The 23,652-nt window shown below is 39.0% G+C and overlaps 1 protein-coding gene across 2 annotated transcripts; it reads left to right on the top strand.

Moving 5' to 3' along the window:
* The first annotated feature begins 441 nt into the window (after nt 1-441).
* Nucleotides 442-20,347, top strand: zbtb38 (zinc finger and BTB domain containing 38). Of its 2 annotated transcripts, XM_065265049.2 has the most exons (3): nt 442-692; nt 2,740-2,839; nt 15,816-20,347. In XM_065265049.2, the coding sequence occupies exons 2-3, from the start codon at nt 2,813-2,815 to the stop codon at nt 19,497-19,499; spliced, it is 3,711 nt and encodes a 1,236-aa protein (XP_065121121.1). In that variant the 5' UTR covers nt 442-692; nt 2,740-2,812; the 3' UTR covers nt 19,500-20,347. The 2 variants fall into 2 exon arrangements, with proteins under 2 accessions (XP_065121121.1, XP_065121122.1); XM_065265050.2 differs by lacking the exons at nt 442-692; nt 2,740-2,839 and adding an exon at nt 7,765-8,909.
* Nucleotides 20,348-23,652: the final 3,305 nt, after the last annotated feature.

The raw sequence follows: 23,652 nt of genomic DNA, 5'->3' as shown, positions 1-23,652 counted from the left end.
TTTTTTGGGTTGAAAATAACCCAGCGAGTGCATAACAACAAGAGGCTCTCCTTAACCATCACCTGGATGATGCAATGGCAGTCGTACTGCATCACTTTGAGAGCAGAGCGATACTCATATGAGCTCCCACCCCTTTCTGGTCCCTAAATATGGCTCGGGTCTCTCTTGCAATGTAAGCATGTAAGATTTTTACTGCCATTTTATCTTGCACAAATATATCAAATCGGCAAGAAAAGTGATAGCACACCTCTCCACTGGTGTCTGCAGCACATATGGTGTGAATTAAACTTAGCAAACACCATTAAGAACAATGATGAATGCTAATGGATGGTTAGAGAGAATGAAAGTAGGTCTCTTTTTCTCTCCCTCTCTTGCTCTGGGTCAGGAAAGCGGCTTGATGACGCAGCAGGGACAGAGGCGTTTGGTAGGACGGCCGGGTTGGGAAAATAACAGAGAGGCGCTGCTTTGGCAGGCCTTAACACTCACATAGACATCCACACACAACAACACAAAGGAAGTACTGCAGAGAGAGAGAGAGACCAGCTGATCAGGCCCTGAAGGACAAACAGTGTTGCTGACACGCTCGCTTTCTCTCTTAATCTTCCGGTCTCATTTCAAACACAGCAGAACAGACTGATCTCCACCAGGGCCAGACTGTTTCCATCAAATATGGAGGAGGAAGACTAGATCAGGTACATGAAAGCCCCGCTGAATATTTCTCTCATTCGTTGTATTACTCATTCTACTAACAATACTGAGAGTTGTGGGCGCTGTCCTCAGTTAATACTGAGTAACAGGCTTTCCGCTATGGAAACAGTGAGCAGATCAAGTGTCCGTGAGCGACTGCGTGTTTGTGTGCGCAGGCTTGTTTTGGGTTTATGCTGTGGGAATCTTTCCAAATGGACATTGCGGAGCCGAGCTTTTACTAGGTCACTGAGCGTGTTTGTCTTGATGATGTTCCAATGGGGAAGGCTCTTACTGTAATGCAGTGGTTCTCAAACTTTTCGGGGTGCGCCCCCTCTTGTGTAGAATGCATCTTTTCGTGCCCCCCCCCAAAAGAAAATACAAGACATGAAACTTAGAATTTAAATTAAACCGAGCAAAACAAAACCAATGATACAGTGTAGTGCTGTTGGTTATAGCCGTACTGTTTTGAGGTTTAATTGCACAGAAGTTATGATCAAGTTATGTATTTTTACAAATGTCTGGGACCATCTCACGCCCCCTAAGTTTGGGAACCACTGCTATAATGCAACAACCTAAATGCAAGGAGTATGAAACAAAGTGCTGTCTGCACTGTAACAGAATAAGTATGAATGATAAACTACTGTGAACATAAATAAATATACGCAACCGTTCACATATACTGTCAAAAAATTAGTAACACCTAAATTCTTTCTTTTTTTTAGAAAAAATTGCCAAAGAATGCATTGATATATTATGTTAAATTGTTCTCTGATACCTACATAGTTGGTATGTGGCTTTATTAAAGGGACTGTAAGTAGGATTTTCCCCATCTAGTGGTGAAATTGTATTTTGCATTCAAACGAACAGTGCTCTCTAACGCCTCGCCTTTCCAAATGCGTGTTGCAACTACGGTAGCCGTTATGTACTCGCTGATCTCCTTGTCCGTTTCAGCTGGTTCACGTGTTCTGAATGAAAACGCGTTGTGGAAACGCGTTGGTAGGCTAGTGCTTTTTGTCCCTCTCTGCTATTATAGTTTATCAATACGGCGAAACGACATGGAAGCCTCCTTGTACTTAAACGTTCAATGTAAGTAAAGAGAAGAAATTCTAAGCTTACAAAGAAAAGTCAGATCACTGGCAGAGGTCATTTGACACCAACGAAGACATATTTATGAATAAAGACATTGATTTTGATTAATAAAACATTTAAAACCCTACTTACTGCCCCTTTAAGTGCAAAAAATATCCAGAGACGTCCATTTACAACCCTAGGATTCGCCTTTAGAATGAAACGGTCTATTATTACCTTGTTTAAAAGGGTCATGAATAATAATGTTGAGCTCGGCTCTGATTGGCTGTTTAACAGAGCAGCTCAGTTCAGTAGCTCTGTGTTTGTGCAAACAGACCTTATGTATAAGTCTGTATCAGACAAAGATACAGATATTGGGGAATAATCAATTGTTTGGAGATTGTTAATTGACGTTTCTGAGTGGTAAGTTTGTGGTTTTTTGTGTGGTTTTTTCACCGCCTATTATTGGCTTCAAAAAGCTCTTCACAAACCTAAGTTGAAAAACTAAATTTTTTAGGTGTTACCAATTGAAGTTTTTTTTAAAAAGTTGTTCAAACTTTTCACTTTTGTAGAAAGAGAGCACATTGAGTTTCAAAAACAAAATCTGGATATAATGAAAAAACCTAATATTATGTAAAATTGAAAAGAAATTGATTCGGATAGAATTTCTACTGCATATTACAGATTTGCACAAAATGTCAGATTTCAATTGGCACACAATATGATCTCCAAAAAATTCTCAAAATAATGGGATAACATGAATCACATGTGCACAAACTCATAGTGTCTGTGCTGGATTGAGTTCATGCTGTAACACTAGGATGAACCAAACACAAAGATATTCTGACTGAACCTTTCAATCGATTTGCTTTCACAAAATGTATTATTAAATGAGAAAAACTGCTAGTAAAATGTTGTTCAACTTTTGGACTCAAACCTATTGGACTGTGACATGTACTGAGTTTACTGCATCATGACCACCAGGTGGCACAGCAGTGTTGTTCTAAAGACGCATTTGAAGGCACGAACTGGGACCAGAGGACAGACGATCTTGAATATGAGGAGCAGTATGAAGAAACAGAAGGTTGGTAAAGAGATTTTTAACTCGCCCTGATGTTTACTTTTAGGATTAAATCTAAAGTTATATTTTCCTGCATCGAGTCCAGCCGACTACAACAACTACAAACTAACATTTGTTGTAGTATTGTTTGATGTTTATCTTCATCTAGTTTCTCTTCATGTATTCACATTTAAGCTGAATAATCTTTTGCTTCTGAATGTGGTTTCACGAGCATCATAAGTTTCTGTAATTCATTTTGAAAGACAGCAGCCCACATATCAAAGCTAGGCCTCATTTCGCTCATCAAAGCCATTTGTTATAGTCCTCAGTTTGTTTTCTTTCTTTTTTCTACTCTTAAACTCAGGCTTTGAGCGGAAGGTTCACATGAAGAGCGGGGGCGTAGCATTAGCATGACTTTACCTAGCGCAGCTAGGCCTCTGAGCTCAGATCGATCTGTTAGCATCTCTGATGTTCTCGTAGAGGAAATTCACATGTATTATTAAATGACAAAGAACAGAAGTACTCGAGTCATGCAGCACAAGTCTGCTAGCTGTTGGCTCTGAACATTTACTGCATATTTGTAATGACTCATTAATGACATCTCAGGGTTATTTAGAAGCAGCTCACTGTGGTGTTTGAGAGTTCTTCGCAGCCGTGCTTTTGCAGAAAAAATTCAAGTTGAAACTGAAGCAAAGAAACTGCATTAAAGTTGGGTATTTTTATTCAAATGAAGATTTTGGTCAAGTGTGTTGTGTCAAAGCACAAAGTAGTGGTAACAGGAAATGGCCCGAGCTGAAACAGAAATGCAGTCTTTCCTTTTATGGTCCAGTGCTCTCATCAATAAACTGCTGTAACGTCTGTGTGATTATACTAAGAAGATACACGGAAACATAGGCGCCGAACGCTCGAGAAATGTATCACATCCACACCACAAATCCAGAAACATAATATTTTATTCAATATTTTATAAATATACAGAAATATCAGAAAATGTATTACTTTGGTGTATGTATTTTTTATAAACAGACCAGTCTTAAGGGAAGAAAAAATAAATAAATAAATACATTTAAAACTAAAATAAATAAACTAAACTTACATAGGACCTTAAAGGGACACTCCACTTTTTTGAAATTATTCTCATTTTCCAGCTCCCCTAGAGTCAAACATTTGTTTTTTACAATTTTTTAATCCATTCAGCCGATCTCCGGGTCTGGCGGTATCACTTTTAAGATAGCATAATCCATTGAATCTGATTAGTTGGCATCACGCAAAAAAATAGCCAAAGAGTTTCGGTATTTTTCCTATTTAAAACTTGATTCTTCTGTAGTTACATCGTGTACTAAGACCAACGGAAAATAAAAAATTGCGATTTTCTAAGCAGATATGGCTACTCTCATTCTGGCGTAATAATCAAGGACTTTGCTGCCGTAACATGGCTGAAGCAGGCGCAATAATATTATGCAGCAGCCGAAAATTTCCCCTTAGTAACTTTCAATAGCAAGGGAATATTTTCGGGCACCGTGTATCACTTGCACTCTCCTGTAGCCATGTTACGGCAGCAAAATCATTGAGCACGTTTACATGCACAGAATAAGCGGATAACTATTAAAAATCTGCTTATTATAGAAAACTGTTTTCATGCGTTTACATGCAAATCAATAAGCCGGCTATGCAGTCAACTGTGTTTACATGGGACTTGGAGAATTATCAGTTTTCTCGCAGGCAGTGAAGTCACCACCTATAGTACACAATAGTCGATCAAAAAGCCGACGGCATATCTGTCTTAAGCTGTATTGTTGTATCTCTTCTCGGGTCTGCAGAACCTGTAAATGTAACTTAAGCTTCTATTTCAACCCAGTCTCACCCCATGTCGTCAATATTTGACGACACTTGACCATTCGTCATATGTTGACGCGAAGGGTATACCTTTCGCGTCATTTTTTGACGAACTGGGGACTTCAATACTATTACGTCCGTTGTATTCTCTTTCCTATTTTCTTACCATTTTCGCGTCGGTTTAGGGTTAGATTTACATAATGACATCCCTACCCAAACCTAACTCTAACCCCAACGCCTGGGCTTTCCCCAATTAAAGAAAACCGCTTTACACGTTTACATGACCCCACATGTTATCAGTTTATTAAGCATAATCGGCGTAAGACTGTGCATGTAAACGCACTCATTGATTATCATGCCAGAATAAGAGTATAATTTCTAGCCATATCTGCCGTGAAAATTGCAACTTTTAATTTACCGTCATTCTTAGTACATGGTCCCGTACACACTGCATATTAATTCGGTTGTCACTTCACCTTTTAATGCTTAATCCTGTTCTGTACACACACAGATCAGTAATTTACGGGACTGACAACCGCATTCTACAACCAAATTAAATTCTGCAAAATGCAGGTAGTGACAACCGAATTTACAGAAACTCTGCACAGTGTGTACATAACCGAACTGAACAACTAGTAGTTAATCAAGTGTTATAACGTTCATCTTAAACAGGACAGGTCTCTCTTCTGAAAAAAAAGGGGAAAAAATCTTCTGTATGCGCAGTTCAGAAAATGATAGAGGCACAAGCGTTTGCTGACTAGTGTTGCCAGATCTTGCATTAAAAAAACAGCGAACAAGAAAAATCCAATTATAAACCGAAATAAATCTAAATGCTTTATTCAAAGATCAAAATATTGGGACCGGCACCCTCACACTTGATTAAAGGGGGGGTTCAATGGTATTTCAAGGATTCTGACTTCTTAACACAGTTATAGAGTTGTTTCCTCATGCTAAACGTAGGCAAAGTGTCAAAAAAGCAGTTGGACATGTTACAGAGTATTTCTGTGCCGAATGCACTTCGCCAGGGTTCGTACAAGTTTCGGAAAGTTTTTTTCGATTACAGGTCCAACTGACGTTTCAGGGGTTTCTATACGTATCACTTCTTTATATGGGCACTTCCCCCGGAACACCCGCCCACCCGTCAATCAGCGGGAGACGCTAGAGCTTGCAAACATCTTATCAAGCCACTCAGCTTTGTTTAATTTCAAAACTCAACAATGGCACGAAAGATGAAGTGTGTTTTGGGATGTAAGGAGAAGAAATCCAGCCTTATAAAAACAATGGATATAATTTATTATCCGGGGTAGGAGCGGAGTTTTGCGTGTGTGTTTGATGCACTGTCTTATGTTGGAAATAGTCGCGTGCATATTATATAAATGACACGCACAGGGAGTGAATCATAAGTTAAAACAGTGTTGTATAGTGTTGCATGACTCGTACTCGCTCCTCCCTCGGTATAACTCCTCCTTCTTCATTTTTTCTTACGTTATCGGAAAGATTCGGTTAAGCTTATCTTTCTTTTATAAATCTGATTAAACTAAAGACTCTTCGGAGATATAAAGGATGTAATACTACTCTATAGGTTCTCCAGATTAACATCAGAAATGCAGAAACACCGTGTGTTACGTGAGCTTTAACACCAAAAACTTGATCGCTTCATGAGCCAAAAGCTATGACCGGTTAAGGGCCAAAACGGTATTTACGTACAAAACAGACGAGGACCTGGCAACACTGCAAGACCGCGCGCTCCGCGCTGTGAAGCAGCCTCACAATTGCGTAAAATACACAACGCCAAGACGGAGATTTATTGCAAAACACAATGCTGTTATTATTTTGGTCAAAGCTGTGAGTGATAAGCACGCGAGACGGCAGAACGTTGCTATGGTTATCTCTGTGTCAATCATCACATTTTCGGGAGTGAGTCTTGTTCCGTACTGACAAGAAGTGTGTTTAGGGGATTCACTCCCGCATTTAAATGCGGTTGTCACTCCCGAAAGTTTGCAGTGTGTACGAGACCAATGTAAATACAGAAGAGTTACTATTTGGTTATTTTTGAGCGTGATGCTAATGGTCTAATCAGATTCAATGGATTGTGCTAAGCTATGCTAAACGTGCTATCACCAGACCCGGAGATCAGCTGAATGGATTCCAAAACGGTAAGAATCAAATGTTTAACTCTAGGGGAGCTGGAAAATGATCATATTTTTTTTTTTAAATGGAGTGGCCCTTTAATAGCAGTTTCACAAGTCGATATATCATCTGGGTGGATTAAACATTATTAAATGTTAAAGCTCTTTAAGCAAAATGTTTAAATTTATGTCCATAGAAAATGTATTGTTTTTAACTCATTTAAACAAACATTTACAACATTTAAAGCAGAGCGTGTGTGACTATTTATAATAATAAAAACATAATATGCATAGAAATATAGTTTTTTTAATAAATTATTCTTTAACATGAACACAAGAGACGGCAGGACTCGAGCTGTGTTACAGCTGCTTGCGTTCACTCGGGTAATCTGCACTCGGCCCTGTTTCCAGAAATAACCACTGCTATCTGGGCATTAGCTTCATAGTCTTAGGCGTCACACCCATGGGCCGTTGGCTGAACGTCTGATGCATACTGATCACTTATCTGGAAACACTTCAGCGGATTTTGAAGTCGTCCTCTGGTTGAATTATACAGGATTTTATGTTTACATCTGTGACAATATGCAAATAAACGCTGCATGTTTAAAAGTATGCAAGATATTTTAACGTGTTTGAAATTGTTGTTATAAACGTATGAGACGTTTATGAATGATGGTGAATGATGCACACCGGTCTGTCATCTCCAATCCCTTAAACATGACATTGCACATAGCTTTAAGTGTCAGTCATATGGCTTCTGGGCAGCCCTTGGCCATTTTAAGATGAATACTCCCTAAAAATCGGTTTGTAGGTTGTGCAATTTTTCAGACAGATATCCATGTCTGGGCCATGAAACATAATAACCTGCAGATGGAATGTGATCCTTTTTCTTTTTATCCTTTTCTTTTTTCCTCACATTCCCTCCCTCCCATCTCCCTCCGGTCTCCTCCCTCTCTCTCGCTTTCTGCAGCACAGCCGCATCCATCAGCAGCCATGTTGGTCGTCGGAAATAATCCAGCATCTTTCCAATTCTCCTTCATCTCTCATTTCCTAGTTGCGCTTATTGTTTAATGCATTTCCCCTCCTAACCCTATTTACCATTTCTCTCTGTTCGTCCATCCGTGTTCTCCATTTTCGTTTTCTGCTTCATCACAGCTGCCGCCTTCTCGTCCTCTTTCAGTCTGATAGCAGAGATGAGTGTTCAAGAGGCAGCTCTCTCTCTCGCTTTCTCTCTCTCGCCTCCCACCCACCGCCACAGACACGCACACATAAAGATGTTGTAGGAGAGTAGTAAGGATATGCCTTCATTCGGTTGTGCGTATACATACCGAAACAGACAAAGAACGGGATGTGTGTGAGGGATGGAGAATATGGGTGTGTGAATTTATATTCATAGCCGGTCGCAATCATCTCTCCTTTGGAGGGGGGACATCAGAAATAGCAGCACCCATATCGATGTTATTTATGACACGCAATAGAAAATATCAAAATCTGCCTTGCAAAAACCAAGTGTTGTTTATGTTATGACACCGGTTGTTGCGTCGTTGCAAATGCATCCACCTCGCATGCATGCAGATGATTTCCTGCATTCCACACGGTTCTGTCGTATTAGCGTGCCGATCCGTTTTTCTTCCACTCTTTCAAACCAAGTGTTGTTAATGAAGTTGCGGTTCTTTGCTAGCATGCAGCATCTCTTTTTCGCTGCTAATAATGCACCGACAGCAGTGGAGCTGACTATTTATAAACTCCACAGTGGGCGAACAGCTAGTCAGCGTACAGGACGAGTGAGACTTATAGCTGGGTGCATTGGAGCAGACTGATGCCCCCTGCCACCTCTGGACTGGGCGTCTTACGCAGAGAGGGCACTGGGACTGGGGTGAACGAAAAGAGAGAGTGTGTGCAAGAGAGAGAGAGAGAGAGAGACAGAGCGAACGAGCAGGATAGACTTATAGTAGAGGCTGTGATCGCAGCAAGTGACGAGTCAAACCTGTACCAAAACACTGTAACACCTGCGAACGAAACATCTTTCTCCAACCATTAGTGGATCGCAGGAACGGTGGAGGGAAGCGAGAACGATGTTTTCCGCTCTCCGTCCATTGAAGCGCTTTCTCTGATGCACTAAAATAAAGGTACGTTCAGCATGCTTTACCCTCCAGTTTCAAACAGTCACAGTCGAGGGTGTTTTTGCAGGGCAGCGCAAGACGACTGATGTGGTTTTATCTGTAATAATGAAAGGTAATGCTTTCGCTTTGTGTTTGACTGGTCATAATCGTAAGCATTTGTTTCTTTGCTTTTAAGCTGCATGCTTAGAAGAATGATGAGGGATTTTTATTTTAAAACCGTTTCGCCCACTACGTTTCAGATGGTATGGTAAGTCATGTTAAACAAGGGTGTGGCAGCAGGCAGATACATCCAAGGCAACGAATGCAATTTTTACGCCTGTATTAAAATGAAATTTTTACCAGTGTCAAGCCAGAGCGGGAAACCATCGAGCACAACAACAAATAGCGGTTCTATTATTTGTATTTTAAGGTGAAAGGGGCCCTTCGACTCCGAATTAGCATTGCTGTCCAGGTCCTTCTGCAAAGGGCTATGCTTGCGTACTACTCCTCTAAACACATACACACAAACATACATATAACGGCTATCCCTGATCTAAATCTTACAGGGGCTTTCCAACATGGCTCCGTTTTTCTCCGGACTGCCTGCTCATCCGCCATTCATCCAAATCCCAATAAGTGCTGCGCCACAGCATGTTGCCGTGACAACAGAGGCCTGTCAGACAGGGAACAGGCGGATGTTTTCCCAGCGATTAAGAGCGAAGTCTGCTCCTGCTCAGCACAATAACACACAAACAGTACAAATTTAAATAGATCAACGGCATGGCGACTTATATCCGGTATGCGTTTACATACAGACCGCTTCCAGCTGTGATGTTGAATTTAAGCGTACGGGTTGAGCAATAACGCTGAGACTTACATACTGTAGAGATGCGGTGGACATCTATACTGTGTGCTTGTGCTGTTTCCTTTCTTGTTATGAGTAACGTTTAATGCATCAGGGCGACCACAGACTGTGAAAACTCTTCTCTGAACTAGTTTGTTATTTTGGTGATTTATCAGAAATTAAGACTAAACCTGTGCTTTTTTAATCAGTGTAATCGAAGATTAATAGTGAAGATTAATCATAATCACTATTTCACAAAGAGCGTGCATGCGCAAGCGGCCATCTTACTTCATGCCAAGATGCTTTTCATCATGGTTTCAAAATGGCTGCTCTGTTGCAAGAAAATAACCTTTCAGCAGAAGCATGCAAAGCTGACCGAACTCGTGCATCATTTTTTTTTTGTGCTTAGAATACACCCAACTTGCAGCAAATGTCCCACAGCGCACATCCTGTATCTGCTTGCGATGACATAGTATAATTACGTCGTATAAAAATGTTGATGCTTTTATCCTTACTACTACTTGATTGGATCCTCAAAATGTAGAAAACTTAATGTTAGTGTGGATTTAAAATAAAAATGAAAATAAAGGCTTTTTATTTTATTGTATTGCATTTTTTGAAATACCTCTTATTTTCCAGATCACATTCATGTTTTTCCATTAAAATAAAGTGTGTTTCAATATTTTGTCCTAAAAAATGTGACATCCTATGTGCGTCGCTTGTCGCTGCATGCTGGGTGAATAACTCTGATCCCGTTAAGATAACTATGGATAAAAAAAAATGAAAAGTTTTCTGAACGTTAAATACTTCATAAACAGATTCATTTAAATTCACTTATGACGATGCTGGCTTACTTGTATGCTTTATATATGGTGAAAATGCATTTGCAGAAAAGTACAAAGTGGATCAAGTCTATAAATTCAACTACAGTTATTTGCTAGTTTTGTGGTTGCTCAGGAAATTGTCAGACGTGGAAAGTTGGTGTACAATACATATATCAAAGAATCGTACATAAAAATATCAGTGCGTCTCTTCTTGGACTTGAAAAACAAACATGAAAATGTTCAGAAAATTACAGGATGTGCCTCTCTCCGCAAAAACGGTCAAGGAGAGAACCATAAAGTTGGCAGCAAACTTCACCATTAATTCGGCTTCAGCGTACTCAATCGACTGTGATGCGTCAAAAGCACATGAGGGAATGGAGCTGAAGTCTGCTGGTACACAGGAAGAAATCACAGCCTCACAGATGTCCTACGCCCAAACCTGTATTTGATTGGTTAAAAGCCAAAGAAATCAACACTACATGGGGCAGTGTCTAATGATGGAGCACCGAGTATGAGAGGAGGACTTTACTTCAGACTTTTCTGCTGAAGACTGCATTCTGCTTCAAGAAGCATTTCTCCCAGAATGCACAGAGGTGATGATACTTACCTTGTCATTTATATTGGCAAAATGGTTAAACCGTGATCTGTTCATTATTAGAATACTAACAAAGTGAGTATTAACAAAGTCTTGTGGCTGTCCAGGGGAAAGGCCCTGAAACGGTTTGCTGTGTGTCTGGAACATGTGAAAACATTGCTGGAAAGCAAAAGACGGAGGAGGTTTTGTCATTCAAGTACAAGATGACAGTGTTTGCCAGTGATGTACAGAGAGGAGTGTCTCTTCTGAAGTTGAAGGTATCAGACCTCTGGCCTAGTGGCTTCTATTTCCTCATTGCTCAGGAAATTGTCAGACGCGGAAATTCTGTGAATTTATCGAAGAATAAAAATATCAGAGTGTCTCTTCTTGGACTTTAAATACAAACATGTTTAATGTATGCCTCTTTCTGCAAAAACTGTTAAGGAAATCCCATAAAGTTGGCAGCAAACATCACCATTAATTTAGCTCCAGAGTACTCAGTCGACTGTGATGCGTCAAAAAGATGTAGTGGCTTTGTTTATTTTCTCAAGAGACGCTTTCACTAAGTCAATGATAGAAACCACATTTAAAAGAATTTGGTATAAGTAGGGGTGAGCGGGGCACAAACTAAAGTGGGGTTAATTGTAACACAGCTACTTTTCTGTAAAAAGATGATCTCCTGTGAATTTGTGAAAGATTTTGATGTGTTTTGGTTAGGATATTGAACAATGAGTGTTTTGGAGGCATGAAAGTAAATTTCTTCATCTTATATTTTTTTTACATTTCTGAGTCACCAAATCCAACCTTATATTATTTTAATCACTGTCTTGTTACCTAAACCATTTTAAAACATGTCAGCAACTCCTAGTAACTGATAGCTGGGATTAAAAACATTTTTACACAGCGGGGTTAGTTGTCACACAGTGTTACAATTAAGCCTCATGTGTATGATGATAATGAAATGAAAATAAGGTAAATACTATCCATCAAAATGATAACAATATCAGGGGAATATTATATTTTTGTCTTAATTGTGTAACCCTTTCAAAAAAATCTATTTCTATGCATTGATGGGTAATACAAGGATGGTTAGATGCAGGATCATGGATAGATGAATGTGTGGATATCTGTCTATTATAAGCAGATAATATATAAACAATATCCACTTTTAGTATATAGACATAATTTGATTGAATTATTTGTGTCTAAACTAAATTTTCTAGCAGACTAGAAACAACAAACGGTCTGTTCGTTACAATGAACCCCACCTATGGGTTAAGTTGTAACGTTTGCACTCCTGTCACTTTCAGTGTAATAGTACAATAACGGTAGGTCCCACGAACAAACTTTAAGTGTTCATTTGTGGCAGAGATGGGTGTGTTGATTGTGCAAAAATGATTAATCTAACTTAAATATTCTAGATAATCTATAACCAAAGCCTTACTTTGTGCCCCGCTCCCCCCTACGCATTATTTACCAACAAAAATATAACATTATACAATGAGATATTTGTAGACGTTATTGTCTAGACATGAGATGAAGTGCATTGTCCTATCAGTAGGGTAAGAGGTGAATTAAGCTTTTGAAAAACAATGTATTAACTACTGATATAGTTTTCCACTATTATAGCATTAGTTGATCGTTTATGTGAATGTGTACTAAAAAATATGACAAAGACTATTTTTGTTTAGTTTTATTGTTATGTCAAGTTAAGAGAATTTATGTAAGATGTAAGTTTTTAGTATTCTGTGCCTTAAATAAAAGCTGTGTTATGATTCAGTACTTCAACTGGTCTGTGAGGATTCATACGTCTATGACAAAAGACAAAACCCAGAGAAGAGAAGAAGAAGGAGAGCAGGAGCACATGTCTTTGATGCTATTAGCCTGAGGCTTCACTTTTATAAGGGCTGTGTGTTCATAAGATCTGTCACAGCCTAATCTCTCTCTTCAGTTTCTTTTCATGCCCTGATTCTGTTAATCCATGCATGTTTCTTGTTGGCTTTGTTTGTCTGTGCTGCATGTAGTCTTGATGTCATATTTTCCTTTTTGTTATTTATGCCTTTTGCAATAACGCTTCAATCAAGGACAATATTCTACAGTGGACACTTCCCATATTGGGGAAGATGTGGCCTAATGGTTAAAGAGTCTGGCTTATAACCTGAAGGTTGTCAGTTTGAGTCTCATGGCCGGAAGGTAGCGACTGAGATGCCCCTGGGGAATTTATGGCCTACTTGACAATGACGTTACTCCTTATCTAGAGTTAACTTCTTATTTTTCCCTCAATTTACTTTAAAAATATACAATTTACAGCCACTTAATCATATTATCAATATTATCAATCATCTCATTATTACATTTAAAATATAGTTATAGTTTTTTAGTACATCAATTTTTGAGGTCACTCTTAGAACACTTTGGACAAGGTTTATACAGTTATAGTTAGGGATGCACCGATACCGATACTGGTATCACGTATTGGCCTCGATACCACATTTTCTAAAGTACTCGTACTTGTTAAAAGTCCCCCGATACCAGGGATCGATACCACGGTCTGAGAAAAGTCTATGTTTGAGCGGCGTGTAAGGGGTTAATGCCTCTCGTGTTGTCCAAAGAGTTTACAACAAACTGGAAAACTAGTCCCTTGTTTTTTTGTTAAATTATATGACTAAAGCTGTTACCTGTAAATTTAAATCATGTTTTTTATTAAGTACTCTGTATCGGTATCGGCAAGTACTGAAATGCAAGTACTCGTACTCGTATTCCAAAAAAGTGGTATCGGTGCATCCCTATTTATAATCAATATACATAAAATTGCTTATACATTTCACTTTTTCAACTTTAACTGATTTTTAAGTAGTTTAAGTTTTTAATGTGTGTCCTTCACATCAAATTACACAAAATATATTATACTCACTGTAAATCCCAATAAAAAAGAAAATATAAAAAAATTATCCTTTGTAATCACAAAAACACAGTTTATTTAATGATTTACATATTTAATAATGGAATTTATTTTATAGGCACTAAAATGGTTTGAATTAAGTAAAGACATTTTATCATTAAAATATATTTTTTGAATTATTAATGTTTCAGTTTATATTTTTTCGTTACACTGTAAAAAGTTGGTTCAACTTAAAAAGTTACACCTAAAAAGTTTATTCATCTTTATTATTTTCATCTAAAGTGAAACTTTAATTTGAATAAACTCACAATTTTTAAGGTGTTACCAATTAAAGCAACTTTTTAAGTTGATCCAGCTTTTTATAGTGTACAAGAGGGACTGTATATGTATAAAACTAAATACAGCTGTTCAGACAGGCATTAACTAAAAACATCAACTAAATATAATGGCAATAGTCAAAACTTTCAGTATATAAACTAAGTGTCAGGACAGACAGCAGTTTAGTGGAGCTGTAATAATGTAAGAATAAACTTTCAGCCCACTTCCAACAACACAAGTCTAAACTACAATATTTTTTAATACAACCTACAACAAAATGCATTTGTTTAAATCTGTTTTCACTAAGCTTTACTGTTATATGACTATGCCTTTTAACAGATGTCTGTATAAAGATTGCAACAAATATATTGAAAGTATATTGCAATATGAATACTGTAATGGTTCGCGATAACGGAATGTTTTAATTACTTTAAAGTTATGTATGGTCAAGGTTTAGGTGAATGTGAATAGCAGATGTGAATAGTAATGTGTTTGTACGAGTGCATGAGTGTGCTCTGATTTATGGAAGATGATCAATTATCAAAAAAAGTGAAACATGCATGTTGGTCATGAGTTTCAATTTCAGTATAATTTTCATAAAGTTTAAATGGATTGAAACTTACAGCATAGGTGCTGACTTCAATCAACAAATTAGATTTCAGAAATAAGTTTACAGTTTGTTTCAAGTCTAAGCTTACAACCAGGTTGATGCAAATCTTTGCTTGTAATATAAAATATTAATATGGCTTAGAAACTATAGAATGATCAATTATGAATGCTCTTAAACTAAGATCACTAGACTAGAGAAAGGTTCAGTCACTTAGGGGCGGTTTCCCGGACAGGGTTTAGCTTAATCCAGGACTAGGCCTTAGTTTAATTAGGAAATATAACTAATATAAACAAACATGCCTTACTAAAAACATTACCTGTGTGCATTTTGAGGCAAAACAAAGGACACTGATGTATTTTAAGATGTATAAGTGCCAGTTGTTTTCAGTTTGGACAGCTCTTAAAAATGTTTTAGTCTAAGACTAGTCTAATCCCTTTCCGGGAAACCGCCCCTTATTGAATTATGTCACGGTTGTCAATCCATTTCAACTGCTATAAGCCACCCTCCAGATATTAGCTCCTGAACCACAATATTAAGGTTTAATCCTGAAGGAAATTGATGTGGCTCCAACTTGAAAAGTTTGAAAACAAAATGTTGTTTGAGAAAGTCTGCTTTCGAAGCATGCATACTTGTTAAGATCTGATGCCATCTAGTGGTTTGCTTAGATAGTTTCACTGAATATTATCACCCTGTAGTTTAAAATATATCAGCTTGTTTTTCACTACTGTATTTTAAATCACATTAATTCACACAAAATGAAATTGACATAATCAATAGCCTGCAATAAAATTACTCAACCCCATTCCACCACAGATTTACATTATTATTTTATTGCTTTTATGTTGTGTCTCCCCTCTGCAGATGACTGTGGTCAACCCCAGCACTCTTGCCCTGATGGACAGCTCCCATCCCCAAGCTGTCCTCAGTCGTCTGAGTGAACAACGTTCACAGGGTCTTTTCTGTGATGTGATAATCGTTGTGGAAGACGTCAAATTTCGTGCCCACCGCAACATACTGGCTGCCACTAGTGGATACTTTCGTAATGCTTTCAAAACACCTGATGTCTACACATCCAGCCAGGTACTGGAGCTAACAGACCTGAAATCTGAGGTCTTTGCTAACATCCTAAACTTTATCTACAGTGCCAAAGTGGATTCAAGCAGTGCAGAGGACAACAAGTCTCTAGTGGCAGCTGGCAAGCGTTTAGGAATTCCCTTTCTGGAGAAATTGTTGGACTGTGAAAGGCAGAGCTCTAGCCTACTGCAAAGCCAAGGAAGAGCAAACAATCATTCAAAGTTGGCAGACACATGCACACTGAAAAAAGAGACCCTCAAACCAGAGGAGTCAGACTGCTCCAAAGTCCCGAGAATCACCAATGCTTTCTCCATCAATGAGGTTGGAGCAGTAAACAACCCATTCTCTACACTGGACCAGGGCAACAAAGTTATAGAGGCACTGAAAGAGGGCCATCCCCCATCCAGCCCGCGAACTACAAGCATATCACCTACAGAGAGCGAGCCTGCCCATGCTATATCTGAGCACTCGTATGCAGTGAGCCAGGGGCAAGACTCAAATGATATCAGAGAGCTTAGTCAAGGGAATGAAAATACAACTATCCTACCTGCTGTGGTTCCAGCTAAGAGTTTAATTAACCATAGACTTGGCCCCTTAAAAAAGCGGCATATACTTGGTAAGGCCCTTCCACCCCTCACACAGGATCTAACCACAACTGTGCCCAGCACTGGTGCTACATCTACAGTGGAAAAGACTGCTGTTGCCCCAGTATCTTCCTCCCAGATGTCCTCCGATGGAGCACCAGAGATACATTCCAGCCTCAATCTATTGCCACCACTTGATGTTACACCCCCTCAGGACGCAGAGCCACCATCCCTCAGTCCTCAGAATACCACCAGTGTCCCCACCTTCTCATGCCAGCAATGCTCGGAGACCTTCAGCGACTCAACGCTTCTCACCATCCACATGCAAATACACCGGAGATTTGTCAGTCATTTGTTTTGCAAGTACTGCCACAAAAAGTTTATGCACTTGAAAAGGTTACGCAATCATGAGCAGGTTTGTGTGAAATCTCTTAAAGGTCCATCAGAATTGGAGACAAACAATAAAGAGTCTTCACGGGTCCCGGTCTCTAATGATACACAAAATGCAAATAACGCGCAACTCTCTTTACCTCCACCAGATCTCCACCTCCCCTTAAGTTTGGACCCAACATTCACCAGTCCACTCGAAATGCCTCAGGATCAAGTTCATGGAACTGTAAACACTAATAGTACTTCAAGAACATATAAATGTTCTGTATGCAAACGTGCTTACGTGACCATCTCCAGTCTGAAAAGACATGAGAATGTCCACTCTTGGCATAGAGCTTACCCTTGCCACTTCTGCAACAAAGTTTTTGCTCTGGCTGAATACCGTACCAAACATGAGATCTGGCATACCGGGGAACGTCGGTACCAGTGCATTTTCTGCTTGGAGACCTTCTTGACCTACTACATCCTCAAGAATCACCAGAAGTCCTTCCATGGCATAGATCCACAAATGGCTGTGAATAAAAAATCAGCAAATGGTGGACTTAAGAGCAGTGTCTATCCCATAAAGCTCTACAGGCTTCTCCCAATGAAATTCAAAAAGAAACGATATAAGTCCTACAGCCATATGTACTCAGAGGGAATTGAGAGTCAAGAGGATTCCTTCATTGCACCGCTGGGCAGCTGTTCCCCCCCTGCTCTTTTTGACAGTACAGTACCTACTGCGAATTCAGATGTTATCAGCGCTCAGTCATTATTTTCAATGCCAGTCACATTTATGGCCACTCCGAAAATGATGGCAACAGAAATGCCCCGTATAAGTTTTGACAAACCATGTGACCAAAATGTGGATTTGATGCCATCTGAGATAGAAAAATCTCAAAAACACATCTCTGCCATCCCAGGATTTGATGGCAAAGGGTCACCACTCTTCAGCTATAGATTTACAGATTCTTCAAAAGCAATACAGAAAAACACAGGGTCCTCTCTTTTCACGAATGGAAATGACACACCCTCAACAGAGAAAACCACAGAAAACAGCACAGACAATCTTCCATTCCTCAACATACCATCTGTCTGCTCTTTTGAAGGGTTAAGCAAGCTAAGCGAACTATCAGCAGCAGCACGAACCATCGAAGACATGGCCAATCAGCTGCTGCAAGCAAGGCCTGAAAGTATAACGCAGGATCAAGCACCTTGTGGAAAAACAGAAACATACATTGCAAAGCCTGCTTGTCCTGGTCCATCAGTTGACAGCCAGGTCCTCCCCCTCTGTCAAATAACAGTAAAGATTGGCAATGAGGCGATTGTTCGACGTAAAATAAAAGGCTCAAAGTTGTTTCCAAAGAAGAGGAAGAGGAAAAGCTGGAGGCCAGAGGTCATAGCTCAAAGTACTCCTGTAGAGGATGGTGTTGGAAGCCCAAGTTTAAGGCTGAGAGCAGAAGTCATGACGTCAGTTGCAGAAAATGAAACATACGATGACCCAAATGAACCTGAAACTGACGAACCATGGCGTCCGTATTACACATATAAACCTAAAAAGAAAGGTAAGAAACTGAGATGCAAACAGAAGAGGATAAAACCGATGAGATGCTACACCAGACCCTTGTCACCTGAAGCAAATGAAGACTTAAGAGAAACACACTTTTATCCAGAAAGGAAGATCTCAGCAGAGAACTCTGGAATCAGGAGGGAGCTAAGACCAAGCAGCCAAAAGGAAGCTTTCCCCTGCCACAGCTGTGACAGATCTTTCGCTAGCCAGACCTCCCTCAGCATGCACATCATCAGCTGCCATCAACCATGCTGCAGAATATGTGGTAAACAATGTGCCCCTGAAGACACATTCAGCACAGCTGGTCCCAATGCAGAAGGCAGCGGTGACTTTATCTGCAAAAGCTGCACAGAGGACGGCTCCTGTTTCAGCTCCGATGCAGCGCCCCACAGCCTGAGCAGTGAAAAGCGCTACAGATGTTTGTACTGCCCACAGCGGTTTCTTTACCTTGCCACCAAGAAAAGTCACGAGAAAAAACACTTAGAGAAGTCAGGTAAAGGATACCATTGCAGGTATTGCTCAAAGATTTGTAAATCGGCAGTGCTGTTGGATGTGCATGAGAACAAGCACTTCAAGGCAAAAGATGGAGAAGATCCCGACATGAAATATAAAATGTCCAGTTCATTTCCAACAGGTAAAGAGCGCAAAGGGCACATCAAACTTGAGCCTTGGGAAAACCCATATACCTGCTCTGAAATCAAGCCAAAGATTCGGGAACCCATGGACAGAGAGGCCGAGGGAAGTGACCCTCCACTCACCAATATCTACAAAACAAAAAAATCTCTGTTGTTTCCCTATACAGCAGACAAGTCATTCTCTCCTCTTTCTCCAGAAATAAAGAGGAGAACCTCTAAGAAAAAAAGCATTTTGGAACGTTCTAAAGGATTTGGATTTGAGGGGCACAGACGGGACTCTGTGGGGGCTGTGATGTGGGGCCCACAGGACTGAGTGCACAACACAGGTACAATCCAAACCCTAAGCCAAGAACCAAGTGTGTGTTACCAAAGGACCCTCCCTATACAGTTGCTCAAGTCAGAGCGAAGCATTTGTGTAAAGAGGAACCTCTTTCACACCCACAACAGGAAGGAAATGCGTCCAATGCTGATGTCACATTACACTGAAATGAAATGATGTAAATGACACGGTAGTCAGTGTGATGTTTAAAATGAATCCACAGATACGCACAGATACAATTATTTGACGTTGATTTTAAGAGAAACAGAGTATTTTTGTTCACAGACACGAAATACTATTGGTAATTTTCCATGTTTTTCTATGAGAAGAGAAGTGGTTTTATTTTTATAAGTTTTGATTAGTCTGGGTGATCCTCCCTATTTCATTGCTCATTGTGTATATTATATCCATCAAGTAAAATTAACAGCTAGCACCTTAACGTTAAATAACTGCAAATGATTGTACCTTTTTTGTAACAAAGCATCATTAGCACCATTTCGATTTGTTGCACAAACATTTTAATGATGAAAATTGTCTTTTTGAATGTACTTACATTTTACCTTTCATTTAAATCATAACATTATAATAAAATCATTCAAATAAAACATGTTAGTAAAAAAATACCATTGTTGTTAAATGTAAAAATGTTTGGCATAATAATGAACTCTAAGTCAAGATGCGTTATTAAATTGAACTTCATTGAATGTCTGACATGCATTAAATTATGTCGTCATTCACATATTATATGAATATTTTTCCTACTGGCATTAAGGTACATCACAATGTACAGACCTGTTTTCATCCTCATCAAATAAAATATGACAACAGAGTTTCCTGCAGACAATAATAAAATATCAAAATCAGCCTAAAAAATTTAGCCTACATTTTTAAACGACACATCATAAGAATCCTTAAAACAACCAACGACACTGAGAATCTGAGAGGTGTGTGAAACAATGAGAAAAACAGAGCTCAGAGTTCCTTTTCCTTTTGAAACGGCTGACTTCAAGTGGGAAGTTTATTCATTCAAACTGTCCTCGCTCTCTCTGCATTTGGGCCTAAATGCTGACCAATCTGAGCAGCTCATTCCCATATTTCTGTCGTCCCTCCACACAATGCAGCATTCACAGTGTCCCATCCAGGCCCACGTGACACCAGAGCCAGATGTTTTGACCCCACCCTCTGGTAGCAGGTTTGTGCCCACAACCGAAAGACTATCATTCATCCAGGTCACCATGAAATGTCTGGTAACTCATTCATCGGTAGCTGTACTTTGTTCTGCATTTTTTCCAACAACTTTACCAGATTTCACAAGCCTATCAGATATTTGCATGTCTTATCCATCAAGAAGTCATTTGCTAGTCTAGCCAAATATAACGTTTCCTCACTTACTGATTCAAACATTCAAGTAAAACTTGAATACAATTACAAAACATATGTTGCAAAAAAAATGGTTTATTGTGCACTTATCCCACAGGGGCTGTTGAATGCTTCATTCGAGACTATTGGTCGAGATATGTTCCATGCATTATTTTTCAATATATCTTAAAATAACCACCAGAGTAATGTCTGTGGTAACCGTGGTATAAGCTAAATAACTGACTCCAGTCCTTTGAATTATTTGAAAATAGTGCACACCCGTGGTGTTAACGGTACGACGGCAACATCTTAGCTGTGCATTATTTTCTAATAATTTAATGGCCCGTCATCAATTATTCCTAACAGGATGTGCATATTCTCAAAGGTAAGATGGAGTTGCAACAACCCATCAAACGCATCCTAAATCCTTGCAAAATTGCATTTTGTTTAATTTTATATCTTTTCCTGTACACCTTGTCCAGTGTATGATATATTTATTGCATAGCATTAGTGTATTAAAAATTAAATATAAAGTAGTTAAGAGCTACTTAACAAACATAACTACTTGAAAAAATATGGTTATTCTATACCAGGGGTCTCCAACCTTTTTCTGGGCAAGGGCTACCACAATGGATAGAACAATCTAGAGGGCTAAATTTTTTATATAGTCTACTCGAAACTTTTTTGTTTTACTTGTTGATATATTTTAGTATTGTTTAAAATGTTAACATACGTAAACCAAGCCAAGCAAATATAAAAAATATGTAATAAAAAAGTATTACAATTGAGACTATTAATTAGGGATGCACCGATACCACTTTTTTGGAATACGAGTACGAGTACTTGCATTTCAGTACTTGCCGATACCGATACGGAGTACTTAATAAAAAACATTTACAGGTAACAGCTTTAGTCATATAATTTAACAAAAAAACAAAGGACTAGTTTTCCAGTTTGATGTAAACTCTGCCTCTTTGGACAACACAAGAGGCATTAACCCCTTACACGCCGCGCAAACATAGACATTTCTCAAACCGTGGTATCGATTCCAGGTATCGGGGGACTTTTAACGAGTACGAGTACTTTAGAAAATGTGGTATCGAGGCCGATACCCGATACCAATATCGGTATCGGTGCATCCCTACTATTAATAAATAGTCTCACCTCACGTTGTTGGAAACCCCTGTTCTATACATTTCTATACATACATTATATGTTTTGGTTTAATCAATGTTTTTATGTCAGATGACACACGGACACATGATAAAGGTAATTGAATCAGAAACTAGTTCAGCGCTTATTAAGCGTAATGTAATAGTGTTTGTTTAATGTTATTAATGGTTACATAACAACATTATCTGACCCGGTCCTGAGATCAGAAACTGTTCTTATAAATGCAGATCAGCTGTAAGAGGACTGTGTTAACAGTGCAAAGGCCATGGGTTTAATTCCCAAGGATGTTAACCTCTTGTGGTGACAGACATCACATGAAATGCCATTGTGTCCCTTTAGAGATCGTACTTTACTAATAGGAACACATTAAATAAATGTAAAAAAATACAATTTGCACTCTAAATTTGTATTTTGTAAATTAAGATACAAATCTAAATCTGAATATCCTATATGCATATACCAAAAAATTTAAATATGTTATTATGTTATAAGTGCTTATTAATTACATCTCATTATTTACTTTACATGCAAAACTCAACCTTATCATGAAAAATAAAGATTTCACCCAAAGATTTTACTGATATCTCAAATGTAAACATTGGTGGTACCAATGCAAAATCTCTGTTAAAGTTTTTAAAGGGGTCATAGCTAGGGGTGTAACGATTAACCATGCAAATCATAGACAGTAAAAAAAGATGGACGACGCGACGTCGCCTCCCTCCATTGTAATGAAATGAAGCCAAAAATGTCAGACCGTGGTCGCCACCATGTTAAGTAAAAACGTCAGTTTGGAGTCAAGGCATGCCCAGAAGGAATCGTCCGTGAAGCAAGAGGTGGAGCCGGGGTATCAAACTTCCACCCAAACGCTCGCGCACCCAATTCAACCTGGCCAATCAGAACGACACGCCCCGTTTCTATAACATTAAATTACTAGCTAAAATAAAACTTATCACAAAAATGAACACTTGCACAAATATCGGCGTGATTACAACTACCTGAAAGGACCAAAACCATCTTTCGGAAACTTTTATTGGAAGTGTAAATATTTTTTTTATTTAGAGCAGAGTCCCATTCGTTTGAATGGAGAGGGTGGGGTTTATGAGTTGTACTGCAGCCAGCCACCAGGGGGCGATCAAAGAGAAAGAGGCTTTACTTTTCAAGACTTATGAGGCACACCCAGTGCAAATGCACGTTTTCTCAATTAATTATTAAATTTAATGAATTACGGTGAACTCCCGGCACATCCAAAAGCCAGGGGGCGCTCTCGTGCAGAAACTCCCTTTGTGCCACAGAAGTAGTAGCATTGCAAACGCTATTTCAGGAAATGTCTACAGGAATATTTATATCACTGTTCTTTAAATAGTTTCAGGTATTTTCATGATAATAAAGAATATTTTGAATGATTTTGTTTAACGAGCGTTGCTTTTTTTAAATGCATGTTATAAACGACTCCGACTCATAATGATTTTAGATTGATAAGGACTTCCTACTGACCAAATGCCGTAGTACACGCACAAGCTGTGCATGAAACACATAATCACAGCCTTGCGATTTAAATCGAATTCCGACAGGCATTTTTAATGGGACACACGATTAATCGTTACAACCCTAGTCA

The sequence above is a fragment of the Paramisgurnus dabryanus genome, chromosome 9 (assembly GCF_030506205.2).
Source record: "Paramisgurnus dabryanus chromosome 9, PD_genome_1.1, whole genome shotgun sequence".
Lineage (NCBI taxonomy): Eukaryota > Metazoa > Chordata > Actinopteri > Cypriniformes > Cobitidae > Paramisgurnus > Paramisgurnus dabryanus.
Note: the sequence above shows the minus strand (reverse complement) of the source record. Positions and strands in the feature narration are given on the sequence as shown.